Source organism: Theobroma cacao, chromosome 10 (assembly GCF_053813885.1).
Source record: "Theobroma cacao isolate CCN51 chromosome 10, ASM5381388v1, whole genome shotgun sequence".
Lineage (NCBI taxonomy): Eukaryota > Viridiplantae > Streptophyta > Magnoliopsida > Malvales > Malvaceae > Theobroma > Theobroma cacao.
In genome coordinates, this window is record NC_142648.1 from 27,533,138 (window position 1) to 27,550,363 (window position 17,226).

At 31.7% G+C, this 17,226-nt stretch overlaps 3 protein-coding genes and 1 pseudogene across 4 annotated transcripts; 1 reads left to right on the plus strand and 3 right to left on the minus strand.

Annotated features, from left to right (window-relative positions):
- Window positions 1-192: 192 nt before the first annotated feature.
- Window positions 193-3,680, minus strand: LOC148760565 (F-box/kelch-repeat protein At3g23880-like). The gene is made up of 3 exons (XM_088810690.1): window positions 3,326-3,680; window positions 1,372-2,526; window positions 193-543 (listed from the first exon to the last, which is right to left on the minus strand). The coding sequence occupies exons 2-3, from the start codon at window positions 2,505-2,507 to the stop codon at window positions 477-479; spliced, it is 1,203 nt and encodes a 400-aa protein (XP_088666816.1). The 5' UTR covers window positions 2,508-2,526; window positions 3,326-3,680; the 3' UTR covers window positions 193-476.
- Window positions 3,681-4,711: 1,031 nt separating this feature from the next.
- On the minus strand, window positions 4,712-7,313 carry LOC148760566 (annexin D4-like). The gene is made up of 6 exons (XM_088802566.1): window positions 7,194-7,313; window positions 6,585-6,757; window positions 5,697-5,915; window positions 5,374-5,598; window positions 5,218-5,289; window positions 4,712-5,087 (listed from the first exon to the last, which is right to left on the minus strand). The coding sequence occupies exons 1-6, from the start codon at window positions 7,237-7,239 to the stop codon at window positions 4,887-4,889; spliced, it is 936 nt and encodes a 311-aa protein (XP_088658692.1). The 5' UTR covers window positions 7,240-7,313; the 3' UTR covers window positions 4,712-4,886.
- A 4,034-nt stretch (window positions 7,314-11,347) lies between these two features.
- On the minus strand, window positions 11,348-12,537 carry LOC148760567 (loganic acid O-methyltransferase pseudogene; annotated as a pseudogene). Its single transcript, XR_016028797.1, has 3 exons — window positions 12,445-12,537; window positions 11,657-12,310; window positions 11,348-11,422 (listed from the first exon to the last, which is right to left on the minus strand). The product of XR_016028797.1 is annotated as a loganic acid O-methyltransferase pseudogene (transcript).
- A 3,294-nt stretch (window positions 12,538-15,831) lies between these two features.
- On the plus strand, window positions 15,832-17,028 carry LOC18587341 (F-box/kelch-repeat protein At3g06240-like). The gene has a single exon (XM_018128909.2). The coding sequence runs from the start codon at window positions 15,832-15,834 to the stop codon at window positions 17,026-17,028; it is 1,197 nt and encodes a 398-aa protein (XP_017984398.2).
- The last annotated feature ends 198 nt before the right edge of the window (window positions 17,029-17,226 follow it).

Consider the following 17,226-nt stretch of genomic DNA (forward strand, 5'->3'; position numbering starts at 1 on the left):
CAAATGCTAAGTACTCAAAAGACCTTGATAAATCAAACCTATCTTCTGCTTATAATAGAAAGATAAACGAGAATATTGACATATTGCTGTAAGCTGCATTTGTTAACCCTCAGCCCCAATAGAAATTAGGGCAAGGCAAAAAATTAGAACATGGATGAAAAAGATGTAACCAGCAACTTAACAAGGAGAAAATTATGACAAAAGGGAAAATTCTTCTAGTACCCAGCAAGAAACCTTTAAGGTTAAGTACAATGGGGTTTAAGAATGTCATTCTTAAAGATACAGAACTCATAAGAAGGTGAAAATTAGAAAACAGGAACTATAAGCATAAACCACAGTATTTACCATAGGAAGATTCTTTTTATACATCCTAGCCAACTGATAAAATGGCTTTGTTTGACCTGCATTAGCTGCCACAATAAAACATTTACAAGCAATCTTCACATCTTTCTTCACTCCAATCCCTCTAAGGTACATTACCCCCAAGTTATAGTACTGGCCAGCATCCTTATTATAAGTGGCCTTCTCAAAGTACTCTTTTGCCTGCAGAAAAAAAGAATCAGCTTCTGGCACAACTCTACAATTAACATACTAATGATAAACCACAAGTTATCAGTTTTTTTCTTTTTCTTAAGTTGTCTGGAGTCTGGAAAATTCTTTTCTTTCTTGTTTTTTCAAAAAAAAAAATCCATTAAACTCTCAGCTAGTATTATTGTTCCCAGATTCAAAACAACTAAACCCCATCTGCGAATTATTGTCTTTGATAAATGACCTTTTCTCTGTGGTAGGTTAATTCTTTCTGATCAAAATGTTTCAAAATGTTTTATGCATGCAAGTAACCAGATTGGTTTTGGCAGAAAAGTAGATTCATAGCAAGATAGCCCAGTTCACCACTCTAAAGGTCAATTATATGGCTAAACTAAGCTTTAAACTGTGTGATAGCACAATATTCCTCATAACAAACTCCAGCCCTCCCTTTCTCTGCCTCTATGAGAAAGCAAAGAATTAGGCAATTCTTAGGACACTATCTATTTGCCTCTAATTTCACAAGAGGGTGGAAGAGATTATCTTGACAATGGTCTCTATTCCGTTATCTACGCAAAACTTAAAAGCAGCCCACTACTAATGAAAAATCAAATCTAGACAAGGAGAAATTTCTGACCAAAATTAACAGAGATATCATTATGTTTTCTATAGTGCGAAAGGAACCATACTTTAATCTTACAACCGAAATCAGTATGAATTAATAAACTCAATAAAGACATTTAATACTAATCCTTTCTTGTTTATTTTCTAATCCAACCTCACCTCCATCTTTCTTCTTCTCAATACAATATTATTGAAGCATTGCTAACTAAATTCTACACTTACACCTGCACTTCACGAGTTATATTTGCCTCATACTCTAAACTTCCCCTGATTGAAACAATGCTTTCAGCATAAACAACTAGCTGCTGCGTTGAGTCCTGACTCATGTAGATTCCAAAATCTTGAAGCTGTCCCGTGCAGGGATCAAACATGACTAGTTTGTGGTTTTCACTTTCCAGAAACAATTCTCCATTCTTCCAGAATCCCAACGGCATCTCAACTCCAAGAATAGGTCCGATGGTAAGTTGTTTAGTCCACGAATATCCATTCAAGATCCATATATCATAGCATTTTTCCATGCCTATTCTTGGATGAACAATTGTAGCAAGAGCTTCATTAAAGGAAGCAATACACCATGAACACTCAGCTTTAGACATACCGAAATTCGGTAAGGATAATGTCGAGAAAACTTCTTCAACCATGTCAAAAGAAAGGATTAGATCATCATCATCACCCATCGCTTCCCAATAGTAAATTCCATTTATATAAGCGTTAAACAAATAAGGATCGTAAACAAAGACGTCAGGATGAGCAATTTCTCTCCAGGAATCCGTCCTGAGGCTGTATAAATCAATTTGATATATAAATTCCAACACAGCAAATCCATCTTCTTCAAGGACACAATTGTTAACACACCTTAAAACCTTGTAGTCATTTGAGTTGCGATCAAACCCGAACCCGACAAAGCCAAAATAAGTGTCATCTGTGGCAGGAGGTCGTGAGATAGTGGATTCAGGAAGAACCTTAACTTCTCTTGTGGAAGGATTCCAAAGGATAATGCTATAATTATCATGCACACAAAGCAAGCCATTACATGGACCAGAGACTGTGAGTTGATCAAAGTCAAGCATATGAATATTCTCTTTGACTTTCAGATTAAACTCGACCTCGGGTTCACCATATTCCTTAATTTTCGCTTCAGTTGAAAGCAAGGAGAAGTAAGGGACCTCATCATGAAGCATTAAAAGGAGATTGAGATTTTTGTTTTTATGGTTGGTGATAAATTCAGAAGTCTGAAAAGAAGAGCACCAGGATTTACAAACGCACCTAAATCTCATAAGGGATTTAACAGGAAGCCTCAAAAGGATATCGATCACCATGATTTCTGGCAGCTCGTGGTTGGTAATTGGCATCAACATGGAGCAGTTCGCTCTTGATCTGAAACAAATAATTAAGACTTAAAAGACATGCACTTTGCGTCTACAACAACTCCAAGACTACATCAACAAGCAACAATGATCATGCCGCAAACCTTATATATGAATGAGACGGTTTAAAACCCTAACTTCTCTATAAGGCCTTAAGATAAGTACAAATTTAGGCTTTAAGCTAAATACACAAATTAAGTTCAATCCAATATATTTAATATAAAGCCCATTTTCCTTTTAATTTATATCAATTTACCAGTTTATTTTTCTGGTTTTTTGGCTGTTTTTAAAAAAATATGTTTACTCCTTGATAAGATGGCAACTTCTCCTTAATTGACCTTGTTTGGTGCAAAACCTCTCTTGAAGATTATCTTGAAATTTCTATACGTATGAGTGCTGAAATGAATATAAAAGCAATAAAGAGTAAAAAGCAAACAGATGCTAACAAGAGGAATAAATGTTGATTTATTAAAGAATCATCAAAGCAACAATAAATACTCATACCATACTCTTATGCAGCCACATATGCCAACACGGCAATGAAGAACACATGATCCAATAATGAAAGGCTAGAATCTATCTAATCCCTTCAAAATCACCACCCAATAAAACTAAATCTAACACCTTTTAAAAGAATAAAAACACCCAGATCAAAAATAACACATTAAATACAAAATAAATCAATTTTAGATTCAATTTAGCAAAGATTCTTTATTTTTCAGATCACAAATTGCAGAAGAAAGAAACATGAACACATAAAGAATACAAACAAAACTGAAATTAAATGAGAATTATTGAATTAAAATCACCTGATTCAATGGATTATCAGAGAGAGACGAAGAAAAATATGTTTTTCTTTTGGGAGACAGAGAGGTGGGTGATACGGATAGGGTAGATTTCGAGGTATTTATACAGTTGTTAGAGGGAAGGAGACAACGGTGGCTAGTCTTTTTTAGAAAGAGAGGAAACTAGCGGCAGAAGGAAAGGGAAGAGAAGAAAAGAGGAAAGGGAAAGAAAAAGGGAGCCACTGCTGGAAAGGCCCAGGCCGGTGAGGCGACGGCGCCGGGAACCGAGTAAGAGAGAGAGGGTATAGAGAAAGGGGTTGGCCGCTGCTGCCAGGGGCAGTGGACAATTAGAAGGGAGCAAAAATAAAGAAGAGAAAGGGGTTGCCTACTTAGATAAGTTAAAACAACGTCGTTTATGATGGATTCAACAAAAAAAGAAGTGGTGGGTTGGATTCACCCAACCCCAACTCAGCTTTAGGATTAGCTGATTTTTTTTTATTTATATAATTTCTTTTTTTATGCATGCATTAAATTTATAAAATTATTTTTTAAAAAAAGATAAAAATAAAAGGTGAAACAATTTTTTTGATAATTAATTGAATAAAGTTAATAATGACTTACCAAAATTATTGGAGGATAATTATAAAGGCATAAGATAAAAAATAGTAATTAAAATTGAAGATAATTTACAAAATTTCATCATTAAAATTAATATTCATTTTATTTTGACTTACAAAAAAATATTCATTTTATTTTAATAATTTTATTATATAAATTATGTAGCTTATCAATAATTACTTTCAATATATTATACTTTCTCAATTTGAATTTTATTTGCTATTAGAATCATAGTAATTAACAAAATATGATTATATCAATATTAGCAAATATTAAGATATAAAAAGTCAAATGTTTTCAAAAAATAAAAATTATTTAAATAAAAAATTTTGCTTAGTAAGACATGAGAAAATATTTTTAAAATATCAATTTTTTAAAATAATTATCTTTAATTTATTGTTACTACTATTATTTATAATATTTTTAAATTTAATATTAATTTTTTATTTTTTATTTTTATTTATAATATTATGTAATTTAAAATTATTTTTAATAAAAAATTCTACTCCCACACGAAGCAAGGCACCACTCTAGTATATTTAATATAGAGGCCATTTTTCATTAAATTTATATCAATTTACTATTTTATTTTTCCAGTTTTTTGGCTTTTTTTAAATAAATATGTCTTTTTCTAAGATAAATAAATATGTTTACTCCTTAATGAGATGGCTACTTCTCCTTAATTGACCTTGTTTGGTGCAAAACCTCTCTTGGAGATTATCTTGAAATTTCTATATGCATGAGTGCTGAAACAAATATAAAAGCAAAAAAAGAGAAAAAAAGGCAAAAAGATGCTAACAAGAGGAATAAATGTTGATTTATTAAGGAACCATCAAATTGACAATAAATACTCATACAATACCCTTATACAACCACATATACCACACATATAGGCGATGACCAACAACAACCAAATTTTAAATAGAAAAGCATATGTAACTATAAAATTAGAGGAATTTAGTTGAATTTAAACTTGTCCATTCATTTCCCCTCTTGCTAATACCCCAAGCAACACATCCTTATAAGCTCCCTTGACCCTCTCTTCTATCTTGTGGGCAAATTTAGCACTGACTCCCTTAAAATTTCCAGCTTCTTGGGTTGTAATCAATCGAGTCAATGCTTTTTTGGCATCCTCATTCGCATCAACTCTGAGAGCTGTATCGAAAACCTGGAAAGAAAGACAATCAATTGAAAGATTTACTTGCTTGAACATTTAAATATATATTTATATTTTACTTTTCCAAATCAAAACAAATAAATAACATAAATATCGGTCAAACAGAACCCAATGATCTTACCTTGGTGAAATATGTATGAGGGGTGCATAGGCATTCTACTGTTTCTTTCAAGAACAACTCAGCTTCAAAATCCTGAACAAAGCAATAAAAGAGTTAAAAGCTAGTGTTTTAGGCCAATTGTTTATATTGCCAAAGGTTATGTATGCTATAGGTTACCTCAGTTATGCTCTTGCCAGAAATTTTTTTGTATTGTTCATAGACTTCCTTAAGATGAGGCTTGCTCCTTGTTGTAAGAATTCTGATGACTTCCTCGTCCTCGATTAGTCTCCTTTTATCAGCATTCTTGATTGCATTCAAAAGTGCTTTGGCCTCAGATTTTGCAGTGTCCTCCTTCACCTTTGGTCCTTCATACCTGTAAGCACTCACTAGTGCCACCAAGAGCTATTGAAACAACAAATAAACTAATCAGAAACCACCTCCCCCAAAGAGGCTTAGATAATCCAAAGTGAAAAGCTAAGGTAATTAAATATGCTGCAAACCTTGCGCTCACTGTCCTTAATGTGGGCAGCAAGATCTTCCTCGATTGAGCGTTCAAAGAGGGAATGGTAAGCCTTTCTTGCACCTAGCAGCTGCTCAGATGATCTGGTACATGCAATTTCTACTATAACACCATATTGCTGTGGCCCTTTCTTCAACGCCTTTTTCAACAAACGAGCATCCCTCTCCCATGGATGCATGAGGGAAAGCACCACAGCATCCTGAAATAAATAAAAAAAAAAAAAGAGAAAAGAAAAATTCAAATTATATGCAACGTCCATGATTAACCGTAGGCATTTCTAATTTCTTTTTCATACAAATAAGAGTATTACAACCAGAATCTAAAATTTTTATTTGAACTCTGATATTGGTTTTATTGTTAATCTACAAAGTCATTTTTTTAGATGTATTTATTTCGACAGAATCTTGTTAGATTATTACCTGTACGATCAGTTTTGGTCATACCTTTATTTTAGTCAAGGTTTTAAATTAATTTCTATGACAGTTAATAAAATAACCAAATTTGATAAAAAAAAAAAAAGAAAATATCATTTTGATAGACTTGGCATTCATCAGAACTTGTTAAATGAAGAACCATATAGTATGCTTAAAATATGATGAATGATATGATGCAAAAGTATCCTTTATTGGGTTAGTTGAGAAAAATAAAACAATTACGACTTGATTAAAGTTCAAGGCTTAAATCCTCGTTTCCCTTTAACTTTCATTGTACACAAAATAAATAAATAAATAAATAAAATTAATTTGACTCTAGTATTTTTTTATGAAATGTAAAAGCCTGAGAAAGAGAAGACAAAAATATAGTAATTAAGTTGAATGCACATAAATAAATCTAGCTAGCTAGAACTTTGAAGTGTGTATATATATACCTTAAAACGCTTGAATTCACCTTTGAGAGTCTTGATAGCATCATCATTCCACCTCTCAAATTGACGTTCGTCCTCAAAGAAGAACTGGGAACATCCTCTTCTGATGGATCTCTTGTGCTCATGGTGTGATTTTGTCAATATTGATACCAATGATTTCTCATCAACTCCAATTCCTAAAGGAATAAAGAAATTTTTTTAATTTTTTTCCAAAGTAAAAACCAACCGACCACCTCCAATGATATGATTAATTGGTAATTATTTGGTCAACAAATAATTAAGAAATCTTATAATTTTTACTCTTTTCAAAGCCATCATTGACATTTTGAAGCCCATAATGCCAAATGATAATAGCATTAACTTTGACATTATAATTAATCAAGCTGAATGGAAAAAGGAGACAAAAAGGATATTGAAGCTTTAAATTTGGTAAAAATGAGGGGAAAAAAAGAAATTAAAAATAAATTCATAAATTTCAATGACTATGTTTCACTATCATATGCCACCAAGAAAGAAATTTAATGATACCAAAGCCTCAAAAGGAAAACAGTACCTAAGTAGTCTAGCTATATGATGGTATAAAATTAGTTTGGAGGAAGGAAAAGGAAGAACCTGACAAGGCTTTGCTGAGGACTTCCACTTCAGCAGGATGGCCCATTTTCTTAGCTTTGAAGCTATTCAGTGTGAAGAGATAGACTAGGAGTAGTCAGTGTGAAGAGATAGACTAGGAGTAGTGCAATGAGCAGAAAGGGTGCCATGCTTAGGCTGAGATGCCATGCATTTATATCAACCTGAGAGGTTGTTTTCGACATTAATATGGTTGTCTAAGGGTATTTTGGGAAACGAAAACAAAGGAAAGAAAGAGCTTAGAAAGAGAGAAAAGAAAAAGAAACAGCAATAAAAAAATTGGTAATAATAAATAACCTTAGCTGCATGAATATTCGTCCTTGCTGTTCAAAATAAAAGCAAACATCTAAAAAAATAAAGCAGGAAAAAGCAAGAAGTCAATTTTCTTTTAATCAGATACGAAAATCTGAATATGACTCTTTGAACAGATAATTACATGGATCTATCGTTAAATTAGATGTTCCAATTCTTCTTATTATAAATTTAACCTATACATTGTAATGTATTTATTTAATAAATAGTATGTCTTATCAGTTTTGTTTTATAATATGAATTTTTAAATTTAATTGGCATCATTTTGATTAATTTTCCATTATTATCATAGTGGAAAATTATGAAAGTGAAACATCTAGATCACATTAATTGCTTCCTAACTACCAATATCTACCTACCATATTGAAAGTTTAATGGACCAACTATATGAGTACTGCTACAACATATTCACACTAGGATTATGGCTGATATGTTCACATTCATATGTTTACATTGACTTGATAAGTCAAGCTTGATCTAGCAATGTTCATGATGTATGTACAAGAAAAAGAATATAATTAATTGACCTTCGTAAAAGTTAGGTAGAATGGCCCTCATTGATTATTTCTTTTTTAACGAGTCACGTTTAGCATGCTTCCCAAGTATACAAAATTAATTGGTTTATTTATTCTTTTTTTCCTTGCAATAAAAATGCCATCCAACTTCCTTGGGTATGAATTGACTATTAGGTATTGAAATAGCGACCCACTTGAAGCTCAGGTGCCCAATTGATATGAGTTATTGATGATATAGACAGCTATCCATAATTTCGTATGATTTATTTCATAGATTCAAACAACTTACTCAAAGCGATTTTTTACAAAACAATATGGGTTATTATGGTTGTTGATCTCAAAAATCTTATTTGTTTTTATCCATAATCATGGAATAAGGATTTAAAATATAAAAAATAAATTCTACTTATATTTTTGTGATTTCAACTTTTCTTGTAAGACACTTTGTGATTTTTTTTCTTCAATTAATACCCTGTGAATAGTTTTATTCCCGTAAAAATTACACCGTTAATGTAAACAACTATGAATATTTTTGTTATGAATTATTTCATATATATTCAAAAATCTTATTAAAGGCTATTTCTTACAAAACAATTTGAGTTAGTATGACTGTTGACATCAAAAGTGTTGCTTTTATTATCCACTAGCATTGAGTAAGGATATAAATAATAATAATAATAATAAATTTCACCTACATCTTTTTTGATTTCAACTTTTTCCATATGACATTCTATGATTTTATTTTTTTTCCAACTAACATTCTATGAATAAGTTCTGTTTTCATAGGAATTACACCTTAATTTTACTCAATAAAATTATAAATTAAATTATCATCAAGTGTGAACAAATAAACTAACTTTTAAACCATATTGTTCTCATTTTCTGAAATAATAAATATCCTACATTAATTTGTGGTAATGTGATCCATGTGACACATGGCATGTCATGATATCTTTAAATTCTTGGTGATAAATTTGCTGCTTAGTATTTCTTCTTCTTTTTTTTAACTTTGAAAAATATGTGTGTGCAATTATATATATATATATATATATATATATATAAAGAAAAAAAAAGAAAAGTAGTTGCATGTGCATGCCTCTACTTTGCTTTTGTTCTTAAACTGTAATAAATAGTTCTCTCTCTTCATTTTTAAAATGAAGGAAACTCAGCTAGTGCAGAAGATATGAAGAATCTTTAAATCATATCTATCAAACCTAGTCCATAATAATCATTAATTAGTTGTTGAATGATGATTAACATGCAAGTTAATGTTGATAAAGGTATTTTTAGTTGACTTTATTTGTTTATCATAATAAAAAATAATATATATATGTACCACATCATTGCATGCATGTGAATGTGATGCCTTTTATTTATTATATCAAAGAATTATTTAATAAGTTGTAATTTCTTTGCACATCTGTTCTTCTATCATCCCTTGTTTAATTATATGATAAGATAAAAAATTCTTTACTTTTTCAAGAATTTAATCAATAATAATTGATTAATCTATACGCATGTATGTTTATTAACTATGTATACTTCGTGATGAAGAATCATATATATTGGAACAAAAAAGAAGAATAAAGGATTTGTTCTTTATTTTAGTGGTCGAAGATGGACTCCAACAAAAAAAAAAAAAGATCCATGGACAACTAAAGCATCCACATTTACCATTACTGTCATTACTATTTGTGAACTTTCCTATTCTATTTTGATGCTGGTTCAAAGCCTTTTCTTCATGCATCATGGCATTTTCCCTTCCAATTATCAGTAATTCTTATTTACCCTTCATAAAACCAATAGTAAGAAGTACTACCACTCGAAAGAAATGTAAACAAAATTAGTAAGACAGCTTAGGTGGATAATATCAATTACATACATACATATATACATGCATATGCATGTGTTACGAAATCATAACCATTTCTTCAAAAAACCAACTTGTTAAAGTAATCAGGATCACTCTTAATCATCTGATATAGGATTAAAGTACCTTACCTACTTCTTTTCAAATGTTTTGGGTGACATATAGATAATACATACATACATACACATATATATATATAATTCATGCTTTATTCAAAGTTTTGGTAGTAGTGTTAACAAAGGCAAGTTTGTAAACGTCTCCATAGTAATAAAGTGACTATAAATTTAATGCAATAATAAAAAAGTGCCGAACGTAAATTGTTCCATTAATTAAAAAAAATGGAATTCAGTTTATCTTGCACAAATAATTCAAGCTTAAAAATGCACAATTATTTTCGCCTTTTACTTTCAATGGAAAAGAGTATGGTTAAGCTTTGATTATGACCTTATCCACACGATAAAAAATTAATTAGCCCCATCAATAAGTAGCTGATTTATATTCATTTCGCAATAATTAAGTAGCTGAAATAACACTCACACACATGTCATCGTCCCAGCATCAAAATTACTAAGTTACTCTTCTTTTTTTCAAATCTTCCTTCCATGCTATAAACATGTTCTCTCTCTGTCTCTCTCTTCTTTTTTGTTTCTATTGCAATAAATTCTTTGTTCCTGTTGAATGTGATAAAAATATGATTGTATAAAGATGACAATCGAAAGCATCAAATTATAATTTATATAGCACTAGAGCATTTAATTTATTGATTGGTATGTAATTCCCTATTTAAAACGTAAAGTTCGAATCATTTTTCTCAATTAAAAAAAATTAAAATCAATACAAAATCAAAGATAATTGAATAAAAACAAAGTTCGGATACAAGGCAATTCAAATTCAAAATAATTCGAATTCAAAAGTGACTCGTATCTAAATTGAACTTAACCCCAAGTTTGAACCAACCGAAGCAACCAAAACTCATCCATTTTGCCACCTCTAGTAGCTCTAATCACAGTCATTTTCTTTCCATATCAACCAATTAGGACTGCATGGTAAAAGGGCTCGGTGGTTCATGTTATTAATAACAATGAAACTGCTAATAATTGAATAGTAACTTTCTTCTCTTATTGAAAAAGGAAAAACTTTCTTCAATCTTTATTGAGAAATGAGATAAGCATTCCTTATTAATTTAGCTTGAGGAGGACGAAGAGTGCAGTTGTTTCCTGGTATTCCGGGTTCAAGATAATGGGTGACTCCGACAGTTTCCTTAAGTATATCTCGAAGAGTTGATCAATGATTTCATTTCCGAAGTGTTTCTCAATGAGTGCTTCCAAGAGAGCTCTCAGGTACAGCGTTCGCTGTCTTGGTTCAGGCATGACTATGTGCTGCTTTGGGATGTTCAGTATCTCCATCCTCTTAATGCTGAAACATCCGTTTCCCTCTATAATTTACCGCAATTCTTTTGGGTATGTGAAGTAAATAGGCAAGTTGAAAGTATCAACCTTCGCCTCACTTACTATTCCCTGCATCACAACCGTTTCCCTACATGAGCAAGCTAAATTCATTCCACAAGTTATTCTTGTTAGACTTGAGCTAAGCGAAGAAACTGATAAACGGTATTGCTTTGGTTCCCAATTAAATATTTATCTTACTATTTTAATACTTTATTTATAAAATTTTATGTCATTTGGATTGGGAATACTCAATTTGAAATGGACAGAGTAACTGTAATTATTAAAAAAAAAGAAAGGTGTTACCATTTTTGCCATGTCCACAAGGCAAGAACCCAAAAGTTCAGGTTCTGATCCTGTTGTAATCTGAGGGTGGGAGATCACATCAGGAATAGCGGGTATAAGAAGAGCCATTAACGCGCCAGGTGCAAGTTCTTTCCCTTTTGCCTGTAAAAATGAGTCTATGTCCTTCGCAAACTGATCCGAATAAGCTTCAAACACTTCCTTTGGTGCACCAATGTAATGAATCCTACCCTGATTCCAGGCAGGATCAGTTTTGTCTACCACCCCTTTTGGCACCTTAGAGAGCCAATGGAGTGCACATGATGAGTAAACAAAATGCAGGGAAGCCGTGGGAAATAGGCGGCCATGGAAAGAACCTGGAACACTAGCTGCATAGTATTGCCTCCCAAGTACAGGAAGTGATGCAAACAGTGAATTGAAGTCATTGCTAACTTGGTCATTGAAAAAGACATGAAATTCAGGAGTTGGATGGGTTCGGAACTTGCGCTTTAGAGCCTCTATGATATTTTGGATTGCCAGAATTGTATTGGCTCCACAAGAGCAACCTAAGTCTGCAATCCTTATTGGCTCTGAAGCTGCTAATGAAAGTTTTTGAATGTCAAGTTTCATGGCGATTTCCTCATTGATCATACCTTTGGCAGCCTCCATAATTCCTCTCTGCAAAATGACAGGGCATCCATGCTTAAATTTATTAGGCTAAATGCTCCTTAAGGATTACCTTGTACGTTATTAAAGCATCTACCCATTTGCATGGGGTTTCATTGTAGTATTAATGAAGTTACAGGTGGTACCTGATACAAGGAGTTCTGGGCATCGCTGTAAGGTCCATCTCCTCCGTTGATAGCATATGACTCGGGCACCAAGCTTTGGCTTTTAGCTTCCATCAAAATGTCAGCAAACCTCCTCTATGCACACTCGCAACTGTATAATTTCGTTGTCTTCACAACCATATAACACTGTTTTCCTTTTCTGCTCGAAAGCTTTATATATATATAAAATGTGAAGGCTTGGTATATATGCATGATATGACATGCAACTTATCCGACTGCAGCTTAAATGCGGTGCTGACCTAATTCGGCCTATTACCCGATTAAATTACTAACGCGTCCAATTTAATCTCAAATTAATTTTTTTCAGTTTCTATACCTCAATTGCACCCAAATTGACTTAATGTTCCTCAGTGTGGTGCAAATTATCAGTCTCGATAGCAAATTATGAAAATACCCCTAATGGGTAAAAATTTTTATTTTTGCTCCGAAAATTCGCATTATTTTTCTAGACTCATAATTCATCATTATTCATCATAATTCCTCAAATAAAAATCAAGATCAGCAGCCAATATTCCCCTAGAAAATTCAGCCAATAATGGTAATGGAGGAAAATAAATTCTTCTCTTGTTGTTTTGTTCCTAAATATGCTAAACTAACTTAAAACACTAACATAACTTAGAATCAAATTAATCTAACAAGTTTCTCTCTCCTAACCTATTTTTTCAGAATTGAATTCATTCTCAAATCATATGATTCAACCATGGAAAATGATGGGAAATGCATGAAAATGATAAATCTTAAGCTAAGGTTGAAAAATCATACCTTTTTCACTTAATTTCCTTGAAAATTCATACTTTTTCTTTGATTTTCTCTCTCTAGGGTTTTGTTTTTGTTTTCTCTCTCTTCTTGCCGGTTTGGCCGGCCATGGGGTGGAAGATGAGCTGATTTTTGTGCCTTTTAAAAAGGAAAATAATAAATTAATAAAGGCATGACACGTGGCATCATGTCATTGGCCCGTTTTTAAAACTTTAAAATTTTAATCCTTTTTATCTCCACCACACAATTAGTCAATAGTCAAAATGAGGATAAGAGATGACCATGTGCTGAAAAAATGTCCTGGTGGTGGAAAATTATTGTTTTGCCCCTAGGGTGATAAAATTACCATTTTACCCCTATATTTTAAATTATACCGAAATTAAAATTTTTCACTTCTAAACCTCAAATCTTACTCCAATAAGTCAAATTATACTCTAATAAGTCAAATGGGGCTAAAAGAATCTTTTCTAAAATTCCCATTTTGTCCCAAGTGGTAAACGACCATTTTGCCCATAGATAGCGAAAATTTCGGTTTGTCTCCAAATTGATCTTCGAACTCCGAATTACCATATTAAACCATTCTGAGACTTTAAAATTCTTAATTTCATCGTAAATTCTTTATTTGATCTAGTTCGAGGCTTAAATCAACTTTGTTGTACCTCTAGGTACAATACCGACTTTTATAAATTCTTCGAGACTCTCCTAGCATACAAACATGCTATCTATCACATGTATGTCATGACAAATATTTTTATAGAGTCGGGCTTGTCATCTTCTCCCCCACTTGGATCAACCATATGATCCTTCTTGATGACTGATTTCGACATCTGGCTAAATATTAATATTTTAATATTATTTCATTAATAAAATATTATTTTATTCTAAAAATTTTATCTTGTCTCCTTGATACCCAAAATACCTTATTATGCCTCACTTGACTTCCGAATCGCCTTTTATCTCGCAAATTCTCCTTCGATAAAATTATTATTATTTTATTGTTATTTTCTCACTTTCGAAATATTTTATCCTAAACTACTCCTTTCGTCTTTTATCACTTTTAAACATTTTAATTGACCTCAATTTGCATTCGATCAACTTTATTTATCACCATATCAAAGTATGGGGTATTTCACAAACATTATGTATTGTTTTTTATTGTAATTTTCTTTAACACAAACACTTATTATTATTTTTAATATTAAATGGAATATTTAAGTATAAATACAATACCTTTCTTTTAATTGGCTTAATTTTACTATCATACCTTTAATTCGGAAGTGAATTTGGCCTAATTGTCGAAAATATTTCAAAATAAATATTCACAATTTTAAAAATATTTATTTTAAAAGATTTTTAAATTTTTATCTATGCAGATTAATTGAGTGTTCTGTTAAAGCATATAAATAGTCTATGCTGATATTACATCAAATGTACACTTATTTATTCTATTGTTGGTTCAAATTTATCAATAATTTTTCCATTGACCTAATTTTGTTACTATAATTTTAATTTTGAAACAAGTTTGATCGAATTGTTGAGAAATAGTTAATAAAATATTTAGTTGAAAGTTGTTTTATAATTTCAAAAAATAATTGAAGATAACTCGATAGAAGAAAAAACTCCAATTCCACGAATCCTCTAGCAATAATATTCCCTTCAAAACCATTAAAAAAATCAATCATTTTCAAATTTTGTGTCAGCTTTTGCCTTTTCAATAAACCACGCCATTTTTTCCAATTAAAAGATTAATAATAAATTTGAACTACAGATATAGACCTTATTTTCTAATACTATTTCCATTATCTATAAATATATATATAATTTTAATTAGTTTCTTCCTCGAAGAAGTAACATTTTAAAGAAAATGAGATGGAATTTGAAGTTTCCTAGTGGTTTAAATCTAATTTAAATAAAGTGATAACAAAAAATAGTTAACTTAGTATATAATTTTGCACCTTCAAACCATCAGAGCAGATTGCTATTCCCAAAAATGCCAGCAAATTAAATTTGACTAATAAGAGTATATTATTACATTTGATTTGAATATTTAATTTAATGATAAATATATATTTTTATATTTAAAAAGATATAATTTTAAAATTTTTTATTTTTGAAACTAAAGAGAAAAAAATTATAACCCATTGTGAAGAATTGAGATTCGTCTCTAAGTTCACTTGAAATAATGTTTTCTTAAAATCCCATTCACCGATCATAAATATATTTTATTTTTAAATTTATGAATTAAAATATCTCATTTACCACATTCTATTCAATTTTAGTTGTATACAATATTTATAAAGCTCTAACATATCCATGAAATTTATTTAAATTAATAAAACATTTATTTTTCTATTTATTTATTTATCAACCTAATGATTATGCAAAGTAATAGTAACTTTGTTTGACACAAGCACTTATTAAATTGAGCATTTAAATGTAAATACAATTCTCTTTACTATTCCATCAATAAAGTTTGCCTTGCCGCATCATCTTTGTTGGTTGTTGACGTATTCTTTGAGTTGTTGCAAACGCAGAGATCTTGCCTTTGAAGTCTTAATCCTTTGTTTCGGATAAAGAACGAAAAATTGTTCCATGTCGATGCCAATTACCGACAAGGAATTGCCAGAAACCTTAGTGATGGAAATCCTTTTGAGGCTTCCCGTTAAATCTCTAATGAGATTCAAGTGTGTCTGCAAATCTTGGTGCTCTTCTTTCCAAACCTCATATTTTATCACCAACCATAAAAACGACAACCTCAATCTCCTCTTCAAGGGTTTTTTCGGGGGTTTTAAGGTCCCTCACTTCTCCCTACTTTCAACTGAAACAGAAAGTAAGAAACATGGTGGACCTAATGTCGAGTTTAATTTCCAAATCAAAGAAAATATCCGTATGCCTGTCTCTATCTGCAGCGGCAATAGGTCACGACTCACAGTGTCTGGTGTATGTAATGGCTTGCTTTGTTTGCATGATGGTTATAGGATTACCCTTTGGAATCCTTCCACGAGAGAAGTTAAGCTTCTTCCTGAATCAACTATCTCTCTTCCTCCTTTCGTAGATTGTACTTATTTTTATTGCATGGGGCTCGGGTTTGATCGTAAGTCAGATGACTACAAGGTTTTAGTGAATGTTATTAATCATGTCCACGATGAAGAGAGAATTATCCCGTTGAAATATATAAGTCAAATTCATTTATACAGCCTAGGTACAGAATCCTGGAGAGAAATTCCTCATCCTAAGGTCTCTTTTGATCGTCTTAAGCATTTGTTTAACATTTACATAAATGGATTTTGCCATTACATAAATGGAATTTGCCATTGGCCAGCGTTTGATGATAGTGGTGATCTAATTCTTTTTTTTGACGTGGCTGAAGAAGTTTTCTCAACATCACGACTGCCAAATTTTGGCATGTCTAGGGCTGAGTGCTTTTGGTATATAGCTTCCTTCAATGAAGCTCTTGCTACAATTGTTCATCCAAAAAGCGGCATGGAAAAATGCTATGATATATGGGTCTTGAATGGATATTTATGGACTAAACAACTTACAATTGGGCCTATTCTTGGAGTTGGGAGGCCGTTGGGATTTTGGAAGAATGGAGAATTGTTTTTGGAAAGTGAAAACCATGACCTAGTTATGTTTGATCCTTGCACCGGAAAGCTTCAGGATTTTGGAATCCACATGCCAAAGTGCGGTACGCAGCTAGTTGTTTATGCTGAAAGCATTGTTCCAATCAAGGGAAGTTCAGAATATAAGGCAAATATAACTCGTGGAGTGAAGTTTCCAGTGAAGTAATTAGTTTGCACTGCTTCAATACTATTGTATTGAGAAGAAGAAACATGGAGGTGAGTAGTATTGAATGTGTTTATTGTATTTATTAAATACTACTGATTTCGGTAGTAAAATCAAAATATGATTCCTTTTGCACTAGAAAACATACTGATATCTTTGTTGATTTTGATTAGAAATTTAACCTTTATCTTGTCTTAGTTA

What these genes read in the sequence shown, in the direction of transcription:
- LOC18587341 (XM_018128909.2), top strand. Translation starts at nt 15,832, where the DNA reads ATGTCGATGCCAATTACCGACAAGGAATTGCCAGAAACCTTAGTGATG.
- LOC148760566 (XM_088802566.1), bottom strand. Translation starts at nt 7,239, where the DNA reads ATGGGCCATCCTGCTGAAGTGGAAGTCCTCAGCAAAGCCTTGTCAG. An exon ending in TTAAGGACAGTGAGCGCAAG is followed by an intron (nt 5,599 to 5,696) that starts GTTTGCAGCATA and finishes TTGTTTCAATAG; the next exon opens with CTCTTGGTGGCACTAGTGAG. An exon ending in CTCATACATATTTCACCAAG is followed by an intron (nt 5,088 to 5,217) that starts GTAAGATCATTG and finishes CTTTCTTTCCAG; the next exon opens with GTTTTCGATACAGCTCTCAG.
- LOC148760565 (XM_088810690.1), bottom strand. Translation starts at nt 2,507, where the DNA reads ATGTTGATGCCAATTACCAACCACGAGCTGCCAGAAATCATGGTGATC. An exon ending in ATAACTCGTGAAGTGCAGGT is followed by an intron (nt 544 to 1,371) that starts GTAAGTGTAGAA and finishes TTTTTTCTGCAG; the next exon opens with GCAAAAGAGTACTTTGAGAA.